At 30.4% G+C, this 22,385-nt stretch overlaps 1 protein-coding gene across 1 annotated transcript in view; it reads left to right on the forward strand.

Moving 5' to 3' along the window:
* The window catches only part of LOC124369773 (mucin-3A-like), a 50,908-nt gene extending 30,345 nt beyond the window's left edge, over window positions 1–20,563 (forward strand). The window contains exons 2-3 of the mRNA XM_046827859.1: window positions 1,527–8,943; window positions 17,818–20,563. Coding sequence (XP_046683815.1) covers window positions 1,539–4,703 — 3,165 coding nt within the window. The 5' untranslated portion in view covers window positions 1,527–1,538 and the 3' untranslated portion in view covers window positions 4,704–8,943; window positions 17,818–20,563. The remainder of the gene's footprint in view (window positions 1–1,526; window positions 8,944–17,817) is intronic.
* The last annotated feature ends 1,822 nt before the right edge of the window (window positions 20,564–22,385 follow it).

Genomic DNA, 22,385 nt, shown 5'->3' on the forward strand with positions numbered 1-22,385 from the left:
TAATAATTAATATATGACACTTGATTACAAATATCAAATTAGTTTATGTATTTTCATGTGTTTATAACAAATTAGCTTTCAATAAATAACTGAAAGCGCTCAAAGTTTACAATATATATAAACTTATAAACAAAATATTGATAACTTTGAGGTATAAATTTAGCGGTCCTAGGACACTTTAAGAGCCAGATGGTCAAATTAAAAAACGAATCAAATTGAATGAAATTACCATGTAAAAACTATAAAAAAACTCTATAAAGTCAAACATTTAAACACTTTATAGTTCAATCGAGAATTCATTGAGAGTCATGGACCAACTGAGAGACAAGCCAAAATCAATGAAATTATCATGTAAAAGCTATAGAAAAGACTCTACAAAGTCAAACAATAAACAGTTTCGGAGAAAATAAAAAATTCAAATGAAAATAATCAAATATTCCCATATTGAGAAGAATATTTTATACTTTTTGATTGGAATGAATACAAAACTAGATTTATATAAAAAAATATAAATACATTTTTGTTTATAATTTGAGGGCCCTTTTCATTACCTCAAAAATTAATCTAATTCGTGTAAAGAATATTGAATTTTAATCTATGAATAAAATGTTCATTAAACCTAATGGCAAAAACATGCACACTAACAAGACTACACCAAAGACACAATCATTCATTTTGATAAAATACTTTAAATCTTTGAATTGGAGCAAAGAAAATAAAAGAAAAAGAATGTAATATGGTTAATATTGTAGAATAAAGATTTTTTTCATTAAAATTCTTAAGAATATCGAAGCAAAGTCTATGAATATGTGCATAAACATCTAATACAAATTGTATTCTTTTTGAGGTAATAAAATGAGACCGCAGATTAGAAACAAAAATGTATTTATTTTTTTTATATAAATCTATTTTTAGTGCATTCCAATCAGTCTATTTTTATCTCCAATGAGTATAAAATATTCTTCTCAATATTTGATTATTTTCATTTGGATTTTTGATTGTCTACGAAATTTTTTAATATTTGATTTTGTAGAGTTTTTTTATAGTTTTTACATGACATTTTCATTGATTTTGGCTTGACTCTCAATTTTTACATGGCTCTCAATGAATTTGTGATTGTCCCATGAAGTGTTTAAATGTTTGACTTTATAGAGTTTTTTTTATTGTTTTTACATGGTAATTTCATTCAATTTGTTTCACTTTTCAATTTGATGACCATCTGGCTCCTAAAGTGTCCTAGACCGCTAAATATTGATCTAATTATATATATATATATATATATAAAATTTTTCGTTTTGTTAAGCCAAATAATAACTTTACTATGCCAATTTATCATGTATAAGCACTAACTGTATATTCCAAGTACACAGGCTAGTACAATATACCAATTCATCCTAAATTAAAGCTCTTTTGATTGATTTATATACATAGCTATTATGAGATTTGCTTTCTCTATGGACTCTTAACATTATGTTTATAGCTTATTTCAAAACCGTATTTGATGCAACAATATTATTCTGTTACAGGTAATTTATAAGATGAACCCGACCATTGTAGTGGTTTTCGTGATTGGCTCAGCGCAGCTGTTGACTGCCACTCCTGTACATAGACGAGAAATTATCGCAGACAACAGGAAGCAGTTTTATACAATTCCAGAGGTACTGACAACTACCACTTCTACCCCACATGCACTTATGGAAAATATCAACAAGGCTTTAGAAACAACCACAATTTTGGCAACTGACGATGAATTAAGTCTTTCAAGTGAAGAATCAATAAATATAAAGCCCGGATCAATCTCTCTTTCTTCAGAAGTACAGGATGACTCATTAGAAATTAAGAATAGTCCTCCGGAAACTTCTCTTTCACCACCAGAGTCTTCACATTCAAATGCTGAAGATACAATACATACTTTAGGGAGCACCGTATTTACATCAGGTGAATTACAGAATCCAAATGAAACCACAGAGCAAGCATTGGATGAGTCACATAATAAAACTGCAGAACCTACCGTGACCAGTAAAGTATCATCTGAAGATTCTGAAACAGTTGACTTAAAATCTTCAGGTTCCCAGCCTCCATACGAAAATTTGGATTTATCATCTCTACAAGTGTCAAATTCTCCTGATGAACCTTTATCGGAGGCGTTTCAGACTACATCTGAAGCCACATTGCAACTAACAGAATTATTATTTGAGGATAATCCAATATCTGCAACGCTCATATCCTCACCTGAAGATTCAACACCATCCTCCAAGGATTCTTTATCTTTAGACGAATTATTCTCATCGAAATCTTCAACTGATACTATATTTCTAGCAACTAAAAAATCTGAATTACCTTTTGAGACAACAACTCATACTCCTATTGAAACTCATATTTCATCAGAACCGTTATCGGAAACTTCATATTATACACCTAAAGCCTCTGAATCCTTATCTCAAGACCCAATATCTCCTACATACATATCTCACTTATCACAAGAGTTGTATTCTGAAATGTCCAAGATCTCTCCAGAAGTTAATGAACCTTCTTCTGAATTACAAAATCTGGTCTCTGATCCCTCATCTGAAACACCTTATCTTCTGAATTTTAATAAAACATCTGATCTGCCTGTAACAGACATTCCAGAATCTTCTACTCGAGCTTCAGTAACTTCTTCGGAAACACTAATACCTACATACCTCTATTCTCACACTCCTTCAGATATTTCCCCTGAAATATCATTTCCATTGTCTGACATTTCTACTGATATTACAAGTTTCCCTTCAGAAATATCATTTCCTCTATCTGAAATACTACATTCTTCACCGGAACGTCCATCTAAAACAATAAATTCAACATCCAATGCTGAATTAGAAGGTAGCACTAGACTATCTGAAGACAATACTCTAACGTCAACAATACAAAACTTTGAAACCCTATACCCTTCTTCTGAAATACTACTTACAACATCTAAGGACATAGACCAATCCTCTAGCAACTTAACTTTGTTAACTGAAGGGTCAAATCTTTCATCTGAGGACCAATATCCTCCTTCTTCAACTTCTGAAAAACCTGAACCATATTTTGAAGATGCAACTTCATCAACATATATACCAAATTCTTTATCTAGTTCACAGTTTTCTTTGCCTTCTTCTGTATTTGATTCAACAACTGAAACACCTATATCTTTACTGGAAACTTCGGTTACATCAGATATGCCAATATCTTCCTATGAAGACATAGGCTATTCATTGGAAAGCTCTTCAACAATCTCAGAAGATTTAAACACATCTTATACAACGTCTGAAAACCCTGAACAATCTTTTGAAAACGCAACATCATCATCCTATATACCTAATACACAGTTTTCTTCATCATCTTCTGTATTTGATTCAACAACTGAAACACTTATACCTTTACTTGAAACTTCAGTTACATCAGATATGCCAATATCTTCCTATGAAGAACTAGGCTCTTCATATGAAAGCTCTTCAACGATCTCAGAGGATTTAACATCACCTTATACAACGTCTGAAAAACCTGAACCATCTTTTGAAGACGCAACTTCATCAACCTATTTACCTAACCCTTTATCCAATACACAGTTTTCTTCATCTTCTTCTGTATTTGATTCAACAAATGAGATACCTATATCATTACTTGAAGCTTCGGTTACATCAGATATGCCAATATCTTCCTATGAAGATTTAGCCTCTTCTTACGAAAGCTCTTCAACAATCTCGGAGGGTTTAAAACCATCTTATACAACCTCAACATTAGATAATACAGCACCATCTTCATCTGAAGCTAATTTAGTACCATCTGAAGTACCTGAACCATTTTCTGAAGCTACAACTTTAACAGAAGATGCGACAGACTTATTCAGTGAAGGCATTCATTCATCAGAATTTACAACAAGGATACCTTATCCCACATCTGGAACTTATGAACCTACATCTGGAGTCCAGTTATCATCAAAAGAAGTTACATTTTTGGAATATTTTCCATCCATATCGATTTCAGAACCCACATCAGAAACGTTAAAAACCTCAAGTGAAGTTTTAGAATCTACTTTGGAAACATTTGGTACCTCATCTGAAATTCTGCAAACTTCTACGATATTTTTGACTAAATCACCTAGTTCAGATACTTCAGAATCCATTACTGAATACTCTTCAGGAACTGAAGAGCCACTTCAAGAATCATCCAAATCAGTATTCTCATCTATAACATCAAAGCCTTTACAAGACAATTCTGAGTTAACTGTTTCTCTATTTACAACAGAAACTTCAACACTACTGAATGTACTGTCAAGTGAAATTTCCTTTAATACATCAAAAACATTAAGATCCTCCACTGAAGTTCCAGAAACAACAGCTGATGAGTCAACTGATTGGCTTACGACTTTGGCAGGGCACACTACTGAATCTTCAATCACTGAAGTTTCTCAATCTTTCGAATCCTCTACAGAAATGTCCACATTGATAGATATTATTTCTTCATTTAATCAGACAACTGAAGAATCAACAATTACACCAATGGACCCAGTTACAACCACTTCAATTATGGTAACAAATTCTACAGACACTAAAGGAACAACAGCGCAAGTAACAACAGAACCAAGAAACTCTGGAAAATCAGGTCATCATTTCAGTGTTTTCCTTCCTTTAATACTGGTCACTTTCGTATCAACAGCACATATTATAACATGGATATAGAACATTGAAACAAAAAAATAAATATGAAAATGTTTAAAAAAAAGTTGAAACAGTAATAAGGAGAATTTTGGGTGCACTCAAACTAGAGAGTTGGTAACATTTCTTAAAGGAAGGTGACTGAAATATATATTTCTTATAGTTTGGGTACTATAAGACAGCAAGCTAATAAGTTTATTGTTTGCCTTATATTTTTATTGTGTTTCAAAACATTAAAAAGTCAGGGAGATAAAAATCTGTATTGCTAGAATTGTAATTTTGCACCTTTTTAGAGGAAAGCTTATATGCATTCTTACCAGAGTGTCAATCTACTACTAAAATTAGGCATCTGGAAAACCTCTTTATTTACTATATTTCACATTTATAGTAGGTACATATTGAAATAATTTTGTAACATAAATCAGAGATTTTAGTCACATATGATAATAATATTTCATTGTTACAATGAAATCTTGGAAAATTATTGGTGAAATGAAGATGTTTCTTAAATTTAGGTATTATTCCTAAATTGAGTGGTTAAATGTATGGTAACAATACAATTAAGGTAGATCACGTCATGAGTATACTCTGGTTGAGCAATAAACACCACAATTCCTGTAATTCTTAATTACATATGACCATAAAACAAAATGATGATAGTTCAAATAGTTCCTTAGAAATTTATGCCATAGAACTAAATTTTGAGTCATAATTCCATTACCATCTAGTCAGATAGATAATTAAGAGGAAATACACTATAATACACTTACTTTGTTCGAGGCCAGGACTGGCTGTTGGATGACTTCTTCGCTTGTCCTTAACAAACTTCCTATTTTATTTTCATCAAAAGAAAGGAATTGTTCACCACCACTGAAATAATAAAATAAATTTCCCACGTATCAAGGTATTAGATCACCACTTGATATTGTACTTTATCCATCATCATTAGTATTTAATTTTAAAATAGTATATTCCATAGCAGAAAAAATTTAATTTTGTGGTTGGGCTGAAGGAAGGCTTTTAGAGTTATCACAACAACCAACACTTTCTGGACTGTTAACTGGCACTTTTTTCATATACAAATGTTATAGGATGTATGTTTATTAGAATTATATTTATAATCCCATACTTTCAAAAAAATTTTCAGTTCTAAACTATTAAAAATTGTAAGGGTCATTGAAGAGTTCATGGGAAATATAAATTTGTTTTTGATCAAACAATTCAGCTAAATTTTAAATGATGAAATCCACAAACACACAAACAATTAATATGTTTTTCTATATGAAAATCTTCTCAAGCATTATGCAAAACAAACTTCTTGTTGTTCATGACCATTAAATCATTAGGCCATTTTAAACTTTCAACATTTTTCTGTATAATCCTTATTGTTTTTTGGAAAACTTTGGCATCCTACACATCTTAAACATAAAATATTGAAGTATAATGCCTTACATTGCCTAGTTGAGTGTTATAAACTTAATGTTTGTGAAATTTAATCCCTTTAACCTTATCAGGAAGTAAGGGATTTAGTGATATCTAGATGGTTTTAGATACAATGTTTCTACATTTTATTTATAGTCTATCCTTATTGTATGGTTCTAAAACGATTTTTCATGTTAAATATTAGCTTTAAAGTATGTTTCACTGAAACAGTAATCTTTTAATTCAGGAATGTGGTTCTTCAAATCAAGTAATTTGGAGAAATGTTTCTTTTTTGGAACTTTGGAACTTAAAGTACAATTAATAACATTTATTACAGGAAGCTGTGTTAAGCAATGTGTTATGTTTTGGTGAATGAAGAAAGGGTAATTTTGGAAGAAGAGAAAATGGAAGGCCCCACAAAATGGTCTCACATATACAAAGGGCAGTAGGCTACTGATCAACCTGCTAGCCTAAGGGCTAATCACCAAACTAAAACTAGTTACTCTAATTTAGACCTGATCGTGTTTAAGACTTCACTGTATTCATAGCACTATCTATACATGGGAACCTTTTGTTAAGCAAAATTATTCTATAAATTGCAATTTTGGACTGATGTTTGTAACTTACTACTATAGGATTTTGATATATTTTTTTAATTTAATCTTATTAAGACTCCTGAGGCCTGGGGAAAAACTGTATAGTACAGTAACAGAGGTAGTGAGTGAATGAATTTTGTTCAATATTCATATGAATTATGACTTAAAGTAATGTAATTTATAATGAAAAAATGGTTTGATGTGTTTTTTAATGAAATAATACTTAAGAACATTAATTTTTATATACAAAAGCCATGCCATTCCCTTGAGTCATCTTTCATATACAAATGATAAAAATCAAATCTGTATCTTCAACCATTTTTTAATGGAGCTGAATTCGATATGGCCTCTACTGTTTATTTAAATACCTAAAACTCCTCATGTAGCATAAAATTCTTTTCTATTTGTTTTTTACTTTTGGGAAGACATTAAATGACTATGACAACAAGCTTATTATATAAAAAAGTTAATCCAACCAGAATTTGATTACATCATAAATTTTACAATTATTAAAAGTCATTTTTATAAAGCATTAAATTATTTATGCTTATGTTACTGATTGTGTTTGTTAATAAAATATCAAATAAATAAAGATAATTGACAAGTAACATATGAATTTGTAAATTGCACATTCCAGCTATGTTTCATAGGTTAGTTATTGTTATATTCTTTTTAAGTTTTTGTGTAATATATTTGCTAGAATTTGATGTGTTTTCAATGAGCTATTTATGTACATAGACAATATAAAGGAGCCAGGGAATTTAATTAACATCTTTTAAATACATTGAACTTTGACTTTTGTATGTATATTCTTTATATTTAGTCGAGCAAAATAGTTAATATTAACTAGTTATATGTGTTCGTAATTAAATGAAATGTGATGTACTGTATTATTATATTAGTCTCACATCTATACATTTTTATATTTTCAATTTTTGATATACTTACTATATACTGACAAGTGTTTAGTACAAGTTGTAAATATAACTAATTTATTTAGGTATGATGTGAGTTATAACATTTTTAATTACAAACGAGAGTCATAGTTTTTTGTAAATCACTAATGATACATTCATGATACCATGAATGTTTTAATGAACCATATTCATTTGTTATAATATTCCATGGAATGTTCAATGTTCTACAATAGAGATTGCCGGGCATTATGGGATTTTGAAATTGGTCTAATTGCAAGTTTTATTTTTGTTTACTTGTGTGAATCTACTAAAAATAGGGTACAACATAAATTTAGTTACTGTTATTTTTATTTATGTACTTGTGTTGTTTATATGTAAATATGTAAGAATAAACTGTAAAATTATCATTTTTACCTCGTGATTTATTTTATTCCTATTTTGTTTGTTTGTTAATTAATTAATTATATTATTTGGTTGGCCACTACATTGACTCTGTTCCAGAACCATTTGAACATCTTATGATGTAGAACAAACCAGTCAGTTTTATCTTTAGCTCTTTTAATATGTAAGCACATATTAATTTATACATATTAATTTAATAAATTACGGTTTAGGTGTGAAAAAATGGCAACTTAAATTATTGATGATTTAAATATACTAACACATATGACATGATGATGAAGTTCTGTGTTTTTCAAATTGGGAATTTCTATTGTTTTGTTAGCCAAGAGGTGATACTCCACAAGAATGAAAATTCAGGATCATCTTTGTTAATTACTCAGTACGAACAGTCAAAGATTCTGAAATCCAAACTAAACTGGTAAATGGTCCTCTGCGAACCTAATACAGCACAGAACACTCAAACTATTTTATACACCATTTTACATGGTCTGTAATGTAAGGGAATGTTCAGCATAGGAATGGAATTACATGCAAAAATGATGAGACCTGCTATTTAAATTTATTGGGTTTACTTACATAACTTACTTAACTGATGATTAAATCTATTGAATGCTATATTGCAATTAATTGATAACAATATGCTCCCATACAAATTTTATATGAGATTGGAGGGGTGGCAAGTCGGTATATGATGGTTATGGCAGCTATTAAAATTATGGCAATTCCTCAGCTATATAACGTTAATATTGCCATTGGCAGTGGATTGACTCACACATCAAATGGAACAAATATAAGCGGGTGCTGAGTAGACAAGGCAGTTTAGTACCAGCTCTGAGTTAGGGTCCGATTGATAATGTTAAACCAGTAGAGGATATTAAATTTATACAAAGCTGCAGCTGAGTTCCTTTGCGTTTCTCTTTAAGCAAGGTGAGTGGATTTTTCAATAAGGCAGTGTATGTGGAAATCTATTTAAAAATAACACACTTTAAACAGTAACAGGAGATATGTAATGATCTGATAGGCAGGATCAAAGCTAAAGAAGTACCAGTAATATTTAATTACAGTATTGCAATAATATTAACCACTGGGCTGGTTTTAGTTTCATTCTACCATTTTAAGAATTAATCAAACTAATCATAAGCACAATTCAAATCTAAAATATTTCTTTTGATAATATTGATTAACAAATTACAATTTGAGTTTAAAAACAAAACATAATTACTTTTACATCCACTGAAAAAGAATTTGTACATTTATATTACGATAGTAAACATAGTATCTTATTGAATGAATACGAAATATCTGCACCAAAGGCCATGTGATAATAATTATAGCAAATAATTGTTTAAAGTTAATAGAATTATGAACAAACAAGTAAACTCTCAGCCAAAGTTTTTTATCAATCTGTTAAAAGATTTTGTTCCATAAAAGTTTTTATTTGTTTTTGAATAATCTGAATATTAGCTTTCTGTAAGAAATTTCTCAGTGTTTGTGGTTGGTGTACAGGTAAGTTTCAAATTAATTGTTGATATCGGAAATAAAGTATATTGAAATATAAATGTTTTGTCTAAAAAAGTTCAACTCTTTTTGTACATTGTTGATAAATATATGAATTGCTGTGAATACATTTATGCATTACATTTTATCTTCATGAGATCACTCAAGTCATTCAATTGATTAACTTTCATTTGAAGTTTGATATATTTTTAGTTAAGTAATCTTTAGCTCCACTGCACAAGTGGGTGGACCAATGCCTCTAGGTGTCAAACAAGGCAACTCAAATAGGGATTCCCTCCCCTTAATAAGGGGGTTCTTTGATAAGGTTCAAGTAATTAATCGGTACTTATCGATGTAATCTTTATCAAAGGTTTAATTAATATTTATATCCCCATTTAGATTTAATTTATTCACTCAGTAGAAAACTTTTAGAATACTGTTTATTTAAGAGGTCACCACCCACATCCATACCATCCAAAAGTGGTTATCATCTCATAGCTAAAGTTATGAAATGATACACGTTACATAACATGTATTATAATCTTTCACTTAGGCATTTAATTTGAGATATAACTTTAAGATCACATGGAACGTTAAATAATTATTCTTGTTAAATAGACAAAGTATCACATCAAAGAATTTAATTCTAGATCATATTCCACATTAAAATATTTTGTTTTAATCTGTTACTATTGTACATTTACAAAAATGGATTTGCTACTCTTGGTATCTAAATGATTGGCTGATGCATCCAAATTCAAAGCCAAGTGATATTCAACTCATACAAGTTGTGATGGTAGCGAAGAGTGTTGTGGTTACATCAGAGGCTCTCTTAAATTAACTTTTATAAAGACAACAAGCCTGTAACAAAACTATGGAGATCACAAAAAGTGAAATTTAGATTTTATGGCATTATATAACTGTTTAGAAGAGGAAATGTTCAAATTTCTTTTTGATTTCAGGAAAAGGTCATGAGTGTGACTACTGGAAACAAAGCAATATTTGTTGCCATAATATGCTTAAATTTTATTAAAGTCATTGCTCAAAATGAAACACAATGTCACTGTAAATGTAACCAACCATTGGTTGATTCAGTAAATAAGTCATATACTGAAAATTTAACCATGGATATGGCAAAAAAAGAGTTAAGTAAAATCTCAAAAATTACAAATAGCACATTCAGTGGTGGTACTGCATTAAAGTTGAAGGGTAATAAAACAGATGCTGTAGATACAAAAAATAAATTGAATGGAACTAGAGAAATTGAGTTGAATATTAAAAATAGCACCATTGGTGAAATAATAAACGAAACAACGTCAGAAGGAAATTTTCTCACAGGTACATTTAAAGAAACTTTGAAGATAGAAGAAAATAGTGTGCCACGAAATATCACTGTCAAAAATAAGACGGGAGCGAAAACAACGCCAAATTATCCAGAATTACTTCCAGAAGACACGAAAAACATCGTTGTTATAGATAAAAAACAACAAAGAGGTGATATTGAAGTAAATGAGAGTGAAATTACTGTGCAAGAACAAACTAAGAAACCAGAAATTAGGAAAGGTACTAAGACAGAAATCTCAAGAAGAATTAGCACTGAAAATTATAGATTAACAGAAGAATCAGGAAAAATTAAGTCTGAAAAAAACATTAAACTAGATCAATTGAAGAAAATAACGCCAAAGAAAACAAAAGAAAAACCTATCAAAAAACAAGAAAGTTCAAGAAAATTTGTTCAAGAAAACACCACTAGAACGAAACCTCTTCAAAAATTGCCCAATTTTGAAACTACAACAAAAAAGTACCTTTTGAAAAACAATGACACATATAAATATATTATTTATAATGATAATTCTACTGTGTCGCCTTTGTTAGACTTACTAGTGAGATATTTTGTTCAGCTAGAAAATAAAAAACTTGACAATGATGAGCTTTTATATGGGCAGCATTGAGTCTTGTAGAGATTACACATGACAAGGAGAATAAATTGTAAAGGAACTTACTGTTTATAACAACCTGTTATGTGTAATAACAGCCAAGAACCAACTTGATTTGTTTGTATAATCACACAATCTGGTTGTTCTTGAAATTGATAGAGGAATTGTTCTTAAAAAATAAATCATTGACAGCCACACTAAATTTGGTGGTGATTGAAATTGGAAGCGTATCAAAAGGTTTAAAACATAAAACGATAATTTTTTCTTAAACGCTTAAAATAGGAACCTTTGGTCTCTTTTATCTAGTAGTCTGTGATGATATAACTATTAAATAGCCTATGCGTTTGACGATCGGTATCAAGTTTGGAAAACTATGCTATAAATAATAAAAAGTTTAAACTTCCCATTTTTATCTCTACTAAAATGAGAAAATGAGTACTGATTTCTTTCTTAGAAAAATATTTCACTAAAAAAACTGGATTGTATTTTTATAAAGTGAAAGTTAGCACTCTGCTCCTAGAATACTAATTTATATTGCCATCTTTTCCTGAGTGAAACCTTTGTTCTCACAGACTTGTAGTACAAACACAGACTATCTCATATTACTCTTCCTGGAATTCTACAGAACAATCTAAATCTTCTTAAGTCATGCATTTCCCACAGTCATTAAATTTCATTGACCCTGAAATATCAAGTTTTTCATACTCCTATGTAAATTAACCTCCAATTGAATGATCCTTACCAAGCATTATAGAATAACTGGATATTGATTAGGTATATATATATATATATATATATATATATATATATATATATATATATATCAATCACCAATGACAATAGTTGGTTCTGGTGGCAAAGGCATAGCCATGGAGTCTATCTAATAGGGACTGCTGGATGATGGAGAACATTCAGTCTAGTAAAAAATGTTTAGAGGATGCGGGTCGCGTGCGAAGGGGCTCCACTGTGACGACCCTAGCAGTATTTTTAAATTTGGGCCGGGAGTGCAAAATTTAGACAATAATCATTTGCAAATTATGTGAGGCTAAGTAATAATATCTATTTAATTAAACAATTAGTAATTATACGTTTACTTTGCTTTGTTTACAAATTCACTTTTTAATTCAATTTAAATTTCTTGAAACGAAGATAAATAACTTGGAATTTGATACACGGTCAACAATGTATTCAAAGATTATTAAAATTTAAAATATCAGCTAATTTATTACTTAATACTTTTCGTGCAATTTCGAGTAATATATTTATGCATTTCTAACGTTATGTAAATAGTTGATCAGTCTCTACTTTAAACATTTCAAATTAGACTCTAAGTTTTTATATTGTCAAATGAAATAGTGAATTTTTGTATAACTTACATGTAAAGATAAGTTTCTTGGTAGTGTATTAATCCAGCGCCAAAACACTTAGAAATTCTCAAGATCTTGTACACCTTAGATTGTAGATTTTTTTCATTATTGCTTTTATGCAACGAGAGTTTTTAAGTTAGTTGGAAGTAGAAAAAACATAAATAAATTCATCATTAAAATACTTCAGTATTCAGTAGTACATGTTAATTAAAATTTTAGAAAACACGAAACGAAGTATACCTAATTTAAAACAAATTAAATCGTTTTTGTCAAGTATTACGGAACCATTTAAACTATAATTTGAATTTATTTTAGACACTCATTAAGTAATTTATTTTATTTTAAACAAATGTCTGTTTGTAGTTTATCCAACATTAACATTATTTTTACCATCTGGTTGAAATATAATTTGTAACAATAATTTGAAAAATTTAAACTATTTAGTTATTTGTGAAACATTATTATGTAATCAGAAAGGCTTATTATTGGTTACTTATAACAAAATATAATCAAATGTTTTAACTATTTATATATGGATTACAAAAACATAGTCAGGAACAAATAAAGGACTATGGAACTTGGAAACCTTTCGATCTGACCCAGTTTGTGAACTATCTTCAAATTTTCAGAGTGTGTTAATATTCTGTGGTAGCGAAATCTCATAAATTTATAATTTTAAATAAAAAAGTGTAAGTTTTGAAATAGATAGTTTAGAACTTGATTTATTACTTCAAGTTCAAATATAAATGTCTAAAGTAGATAATACATTTTAGAAAAATGTGTTATAAATAAAGTGTAACAAAATATTCTGCTATATTCGCTTTTTTAGGATATACAATGTTCATATTTAAACTAATATAAAATGTGATGAAACTATGCCATCAAATTCCAATTCTCATGTACATATTGTGATTTGTTAGTATTAATCATACCTTGCTGATTACAAGTTGTTTTTTTTATGTATAAACCTTATGGTTATAAACCTTGTACCTTGTAAGTTACAGTTCAAGTTGTATGATTGTAACTTTTGTTGTTAATTTTCTTACTATGATGTAAGCTAGTGCAAAAATTATGAATAACACTGATATCTCCATTAGTTTCTAAATAACAGCTATTTTAAAATCTTGATCAACATATGAAAAGCCATATAACAGAAATAAAGTTTCAAGAATCATGAAAGTACAAAGCTAAAAATACCAAACATTTTATACCAAATTTGTTACAGTTAGATGAAGAGTAACTGTGGAAATGAATTTTCACTGTTAGACTTTATGTTTGTTGAAAAAGTAAAAAATCACATGTATTTAACATAACAACATAAGTAGCATGTTTACTATACTTTGATATTTCTGTAAGTGTAAACAATTTTTGACTTATTCTCCTGAATTATTAAAAAGATATAATTAATAGTGTAGAGTATATGTTAAATGTGACTTCCTGGGGATTGATAAGTTTGAAATAAAATTTTGTGCTCATCTTAGTAAAGTTTTGTTAGTCATTACCCATTAGAAATATCCATGCTCTTACACGTGACACAGTATTCATACATTTCTTAATGTGGATGTTTAACAACCGGTTGCTTTGCAACTAAAATTCATGTCAAGGATATTAATAGTATGCAATATGACACCCACAATATGTAAAAAAGGTCTATCCATAAGATTCTTTCTATAGGGGCTAATAATTAATATAGGATGAACTTGACTTCCACAATTACATAAAACCGTTGTCAAATTCATAAATCAGTACAGGATATCCTACAAAATTGACTGAATGTTAAGTGTCTAGGCCCAAACACAAAATTATATTTTAATTATGGAAGGAATTGTCAAGATGTCTTCTTGACCACCACCATTGTTCTCCACAGCAAAGAAATTATTAACGAAAAAAAATCAAAATTTAAGGCAATGATGCAGCAGTGCTTCACAGCAGGAAATTTGCATGTAGCTGTGTAGAGACCCAGGAGGACAGTACATTGAAGGTAACAACATCAAATTGTACATGTTTATAACTAAACTTTTTCAGCCTCATTGCATTTTTTATAGCTTTTCCTTTTACATATGATAATTTTACTTATTCAGAGTGGAGTAAATATGACTACTTGATTGCGTTAATTATGTTTAGTTTTGAAAACACCATCCCCCATGTTAGGTAAATAAATTAAACTTTTTATTTGAGTTATTAATGTGAAAATGTGAAAGCATTAAACTCTTTCTGTATATATAGAACACATTATAGAATAATTTAAACTCAACGTGTAGTATACTTTAATGATAAATAGACCTTGGTTGAGAATGAAACTTGTAATTCTGGCCGTGGCTATATACGAGTAAAGCAGAAACTGCTCTAAATGAAACAGCAGTAATAGTAATACTTGCTCAGCCTACAACGCTCAGAATTAGTTTATTACTTTATTTGTAAAGTTACTGTATGGAATAAATAAACCCTGTAAAATCATTACATAATATAACAATATAATGTATGTATACAAAACAAAAACATGTAAATCTACTATTTTTGAGGTGGAATATTGATTGTATCATGTTTATTCTATCTGATATGAAATAAAATAATTTTAAACTTTTCAGTTTGGTGCTATGGGCTTCAGTCATGTAATTGATCACGGTGTTGAAACACCTTAAGTTAGGGAATATAAGTGTTTTCACCAATAAAAGTTTGATGCGACAAGGTAGGAGTTGGTGCAAATTTTCTTTGTGTGTAAAACAGCACATCTGTTACACTATCTGTTTACCCCAGTGTGTTGTTTGAATATGAGTACAAGGCTTTTCACTTAGTCAAAATACTAACAGAGAAAACACTAGTGTGTATAGTGTAGAATAATAAATAATTGGTAGCTGTGGATGTGTAAGTGACTTGGGAGAGGAGGGTGCACTTATAAGCTACACGGGTACAACAAATGTCATACCACTAAATTCAATTTATATTTGTTTACAGGCATCAAATCTCTCATTAAAAACTTTAGGATTTTTTCATGGACCAACGAGAGCCAAAAACTAATATATATATCTTTAAGTTTATTGTCAGTCTATGTTTTTTATATTTTAAAAATCACATTTAAAAACTACTACATACCAACTAAATATTAGTAAACTCTTTATGTTGACAAGATCTATCAATAAAAAAGTTCAGGCAAGTTTGAAAATTAAATTTCGTATGAACTTCTTCCCATACAGCCTAGTTACTCCTTGTCCCTAACCATGTCAATAACTAAATGGACATCAGATTTGACAAAAGGATCTATTCTACCAACTTTGTTAGGAATTATATCTATTTCGTATAATTGTGCTATGTTTTACCTTAAAACAACTTCAGAACATTCTCCTACTACTGACTAACTTCCCTACTTTTCTAGCTTCAATAAGATCATCAGAGGGGTTTCAAAATTTTCTGAGCCACTCCATCTTAAACCTTCTCTAAAAATTACTACTTCACAACAATAAAGAAATATTTCAGTCAATTTCATGTCACCCAACATAACAAAACGCATCTATGAATGAACCCCAATCTCCTATGTCTAAAATAAAAAAACAAACTTTAAAACGCCACAATATTCAATATTCAGTTAGTAACTAAACGCTAAATTTAAAATACAAAATGAAATAATACATTTCTATATTCAAAGTTCAGTAAATGAAATCCTAATAAGTAAACCCTCGTAAATCCCAGTGGTATTTAAAAACATAAATCATGTAGTTGTCAAATATATATATGACTACACTACAAGTACTTGTAGTGTACCTAGGATATTCTAATATAGTATATACATTAGTATATAGATCTGTGTCTTACGATGTCGGTTCATCGCTCGCGGTGTTAACTGACATGTCCTGTGGGACGTCCTGCCGGTGGCGGTCCGGGTTCCCGGCGGTGTGTAGGGTCCGCCTGAAGCATCCCGAGGGTTCAGGCCGCCGATTCAATCCCACCGCGGTGCTCTTGACTGAGTGTCGAGATGGGCCGGCACGTTTACTTTGAACCAATTAGAGTGCTTAAAGCAGGCTGATTTCTGCCTGAATACTGTGTGCATGGAATAATGGAATAGGACTTCGGTTCTATTTTGTTGGTTTTAAGAATCCGAAGTAATGATTAATAGGGACAGGCGGGGGCATTCGTATTGCGACGTTAGAGATGAATAGTACATTTTTGAAACAGAATATGTCATAAACTCAAATGGGACAAAATCTTGACTTACACCACTATGTTTCTCAGCACCCCATATGTTTTAAATAATGATTTATATTACCTGTAACTTTATTTTTTGTTTTTTTTTTAAAACACTAAAGGTTATAATTATAATAAACGATTTAGTTTACTGCAGATAAGCTGTTGATACACAATGATTAGCATTATGATTTATTTGTTTGTAATTAATGGACTCATATTTTTATTTTAGGATAAAAATAATTAGAAATAACATTTTTATTAAAACATTAAGTGATCATTTCTTTATTATCGTAATTATTAAATTAATAACGGCAGCGACAATCCTTAAGGAATTTTAGACACAGTAAAAAAATTCTTATAACAGTAAGTTATAAGTCTAACTATGTTTATACATCTGAATAATAATAATAGTATTTTCATAACTATGGAGTACCATCTTGACAAAACTAAACCTAGCGTACTTGCTGTGTGTATAATAGTGTTTTAATGTTTTTGTATTTCATGTTCCTTATTTGATTTATATTTTACAAAGTTTGTTTTTGTTATTTTGTTAGAGATCAAGTCCATGTTTATTATATTTTGTTACATAAATATGTATTTTGCCTGATCTGTTTAGGATATATTTTTGTCATTCCATTGAAACTTATGATGAAGATATAATAAAAACTAATTTGTTTGAGTTTCTAATGTTTGTACAGAGCATAAAAATAAATATATTTTTGAAATAAAAATATATATATATAAAGATTTACTAACTAACTGTAAATTTCTTGTCACCAAAAGATACATAAATTTAAGACTACTATGTTTTGTTTTAGTAAATGGAATCCCGACGACTCATACTATGTGTCTTCCTTGTGTGGATGCATCAAGCAGTATGTTGGCCAGAGTTCGAGGAAATGTTTTCTGATGAAGATATACCAACAAACATGTTAGGAATAGAAAAAAGTTCAATAATCAGAAGTGTAACAATTTCTACTACTAAAATGGATTATACAAACATCAATAAAAATTTGAACACAACAACTTTGTCCATGCACAAAGTTTCGCCTGGACAACAAAGACATAAAAGGGATCCAATGTACCAGAACGAAGAACTAAATTATACAACAGAAAGTGTAAATCACATTGACTCGAACTCAGAATCAGTTAAAGAGTATGAGATTTCAACCTCTGCAGATGAAAGAAACATAAGCACCACTCTCCAACAGCAAAATCTTGGACTTAAATTAACTAATGGAAATGCAACATACTCAACTGAAGAAGAATCAAAGAGTACGACAGGAAGTGTAAATAGCACTAACATTTACTCAGAATCAGTTGATGAGAATGAGATTTCAACCTCTGCAGATGAAACAAACATAAGCACCACTCTCCAACAGCATTATCTTGGTCTTAAATTAACTAAAGGAAATACAACATACTCAACTGAAGAAGAATCAATGAGTACGACAGGAAGTGTAAATAGCACTAACATTTACTCAGAATCAGTTGATGAGAATGAGATTTCAACCTCTGCAGATGAAACAAACATAAACACCACTCTCCAACAGCATTATCTTGGTCTTAAATTAACTAAAGGAAATACAACATACTCAACTGAAGAAGAATCAAAGAGTACGACAGGAAGTGTAAATAGCACTAACATTTACTCAGAATCAGTTGATGAGAATGAGATTTCAACCTCTGCAGATGAAACAAACATAAGCACCACTCTCCAACAGCATTATCTTGGTCTTAAATTAACTAAAGGAAATACAACATACTCAACTGAAGAAGAATCAAAGAGTACGACAGGAAGTGTAAATAGCACTAACATTTACTCAGAATCAGTTGATGAGAATGAGATTTCAACCTCTGCAGATGAAACAAATATAAGCACCACTCTCCAACAGCATTATCTTGGTCTTAAATTAACTAAAGGAAATACAACATACTCAACTGAAGAAGAATCAAAGAGTACGACAGGAAGTGTAAATAGCACTATCATGAACATTGAAACGGTAGCTGAGAATAATGAGATTTTATCCTCTACAGCCAAAAGGAACATTAGCACGAATCTTCAACAGCAAAATCTTGAACTTGTATTAGGCAATGCATACATATCAAATTCATCTGAAGAAGAACTAAAACATACAACAGAAAGTGTAAATAGCAATGACATGAACTCTATAATAGTTGATAAAGATAATGAAGTTTCATCATCTACATCGAAAACTATCAAACAAAGTATTCTTCAAAAATCAGATACGTTGCTTTGGTTAAATGGATCCGATTCAAATAGTGCAACTAAAGATGAACCAAAGTACACAGCAGAAATTGTAAATGTTTCTAACATAAATTTTAAAACAGGGAACATAAGAAGTTTTGACTCTACTGCTGAAAACAGCACTACAATTCCTTTTCACCTCATATATACTACATTCGGGTTAACTGGATTAAATAAATCTGATTCGGTTGATGTAAAATTAAACTATACCACAGAAAATCACAACAGTAATACAAATAACTACAGAACTAATGAAACTGAGTATTCTACACCTTATTTTGTGCCAGTTACTTATGGAAACCTGATTTCATCAAATAAAAATTATAATAAATCTACTACAACAACAAATTCAAATCTCATAAAACCAAACACATCAACGATAGTTACTAAACAGAATAAAAGTGATTTAGATACCAAACAAAACAATTTTACATTTGTGAATACCACAAATAATATAAAAATCATTGAAATTTCAACAACTTATGAAAGAAAAACTCCAGAAGACACAAAATCAAGATATTTTAAAACTAATGCTGAAAAAGAATTTCTCAAGAGTGAAACATACAAAACAGTTAAACCTTTAAGCAGGAGTATAAATAACCATACACAGCATAGAAAATTGGAACCAGATATTCAAAATAGTTTGGTAACGTATGCAATAACTCAACAAAACATACCAAAAGTTCATGAAGGTTCCTATCAAACGCATAGAAAAAGTTATCGCGCAAAACCATTCCTCTAATAGATATACAGCTAAAGCCGAAAGTAAGTCTAGACAAAATCTGGGAAGTAATAATAATTCATCAATTAATAATTCCATCATTTCACAATATAATCCAATTACGAGAAATAGACAGGCTGAGGTACACCAACATGGAAAGAATAATGTTATATTTAGCAGGACAATTCCTCAGATTGCTAAATACAAACTAGTACAAAACATTGAAAATAATGATACAGTCAAATACTCCATGAAAGCAGAGGGAGAAACAAATTTAGACGTAAAAGAAGAGAAACATCATAATATCAATCTTGTAATCAAAAAAGAAAATGTTACATCATCACTAACAAAAAAGATTGGTTCATTTTTAAACAAAGAAATAAAGATGAAAGTAAGGTCTATTCTGGAATTCCTGGGAACTATATCCTGGGGGTCATTCATATTTTACTCTGTTGGAAAAGAGAATTCATAACAATAAACTAGCATGTTTAATTATGTCTTAACAGTTTATCCTGTGGATTACTTAAAGTTCACTTTGCTTGTTTGTTTAAAAATTAAATTTCTGATGACATGATGCGTTTATAATTAATTTCAATTTATTCTTTTCCTCTTCACTGGATATCCTCTAAAGTAGCTGTTGGTATTTTAACACCTTTATAGTTTTCTTTTTGTACCTTAAACTATATTGTTTGATGAATTTTATTCTGTTTTATACAGATACATGTTTGTAGAGTTTAGGTGTGTACTTTTAAACACAAAAATGTTATTTTCTTGTGAATTTTTTTATATATTGTCCACTTAGTCATTTACACTATCTGTGTCATGATCACGCAAACGAAGCCAATCGTCTATTTGTACGTCGGATCTTTCTGTGGTACAATAAACACTAGAAATCTAACCATAAAATACTAAGATATGGGTGGCATGCAACAATACCATGTGGTAGCTGTCTGCACTGTGTGATTAAGGCAAATTCATCAAGGTGCAAACACTCATGACAGAAGGCTAAGGAATGCTTCTGGCACAGAAACAATAGAAACTATATAACAATGCACAATATAATGTAAGTAGCAAACTTTTATGCAATCGCTATGAATGTAATAGTAAGACAAAAACTGTGAAGTGATTAGTTTAATAAAATGTTATAATAAATAAGCTATAATGAAAATAAACTGTGAGTTTATGCTGTGTAGTATCTAAAGATCTTGCACAATATATGAACATATATTGTTTTACCTGAGTAAGATAAAACAATCCTGTAATACAAGATATACTGCCAGCCAGTGGTGTAACTGGTGGGAGGGGAATGAGGAGGATAGACCTTCCCCTAAAGACCTACAAGATTTTTAACAACACAGGAACCCAACTTGTTTGAAATAGTACATTTAATGTTTGTACTTCGAATTAGATCTATTTTATTTCAATTTAAATGTATTTCTTATCTTCTGGTATGTTGTTGTCTTCAGCCTGATTCATCCCTTCCTAAAGCCAAGACCCAGGTACCAAGATCCTGTAGTGTGTCAACTGCCAACAGTAGGCGTAATAAAATAATATCAAATGCAGGAAAAATGTAGGAAGGGCATGCAAATATTAAAATCTAAACTATACATATTAACTATTAAAAATATTGCTGCAGGTTGTAAACGCCACTTTTATTATAACTGGGTGTATTCAAGAGGAGTTAAAGGAGGCCAAAATTATCACCTGATATCATTTCCTCCTGTGGTATCCAAGTGTTAGAGAGAAAAGCAAATTCTAGAATAGAAATGGAAAATAAGTAAAAGTATTTAAATATGATTGAGGTGAGAGTACCTGTGTTTGTTGGAGGACCACTCTTTTCTTGCCATGAACAGGAAATGGAGAACCACTGGATCGTCTACAGGGTTGATTGAAGATGTATTGTGGCCATGAAGATGCACAGTTTCATGTTAATTGCACAATGTGAGTAAGTTTATACAGCCATGAAAGTGCGTACTGGTTTTTGGGTTGCTAGAGAATCACTCTTGACTTTGGAATGGTGGGGCCAAAGAGTATTTGTTAAATGTAAAATACTTTAAAAGGAAGTTTAAGAGAAACTTCTAATTTAATGGGGAGAGCCCAAGAAAACTGTGCGAGTGCAGTGGCCCATGTAAAGTAGCAGATTGGTTCCAGTCTGAGAAGTAGTAATCTTAACAGTAGCTGAGCTGCTTCTAGGTTTCAAGAACAACTGAGTTGATGAAAACATAGAGTTGTTTTATGGTTTTTCCCTAGAGGAATAGGTACATTGCTCAGTCACTCCTCGCTCTCTCACACTCCAACCATAAGCGGAGCACAGCACCTGCCAACAAAACTACTAACAAAAAAGAAATGGTACCTAAAAGGGAAGCAGCTGAGGGAATTGGTCAACATGTTTTTCA

Source organism: Homalodisca vitripennis, chromosome X, assembly GCF_021130785.1.
Source record: "Homalodisca vitripennis isolate AUS2020 chromosome X, UT_GWSS_2.1, whole genome shotgun sequence".
Classification (NCBI taxonomy): Eukaryota; Metazoa; Arthropoda; class Insecta; order Hemiptera; family Cicadellidae; genus Homalodisca; species Homalodisca vitripennis.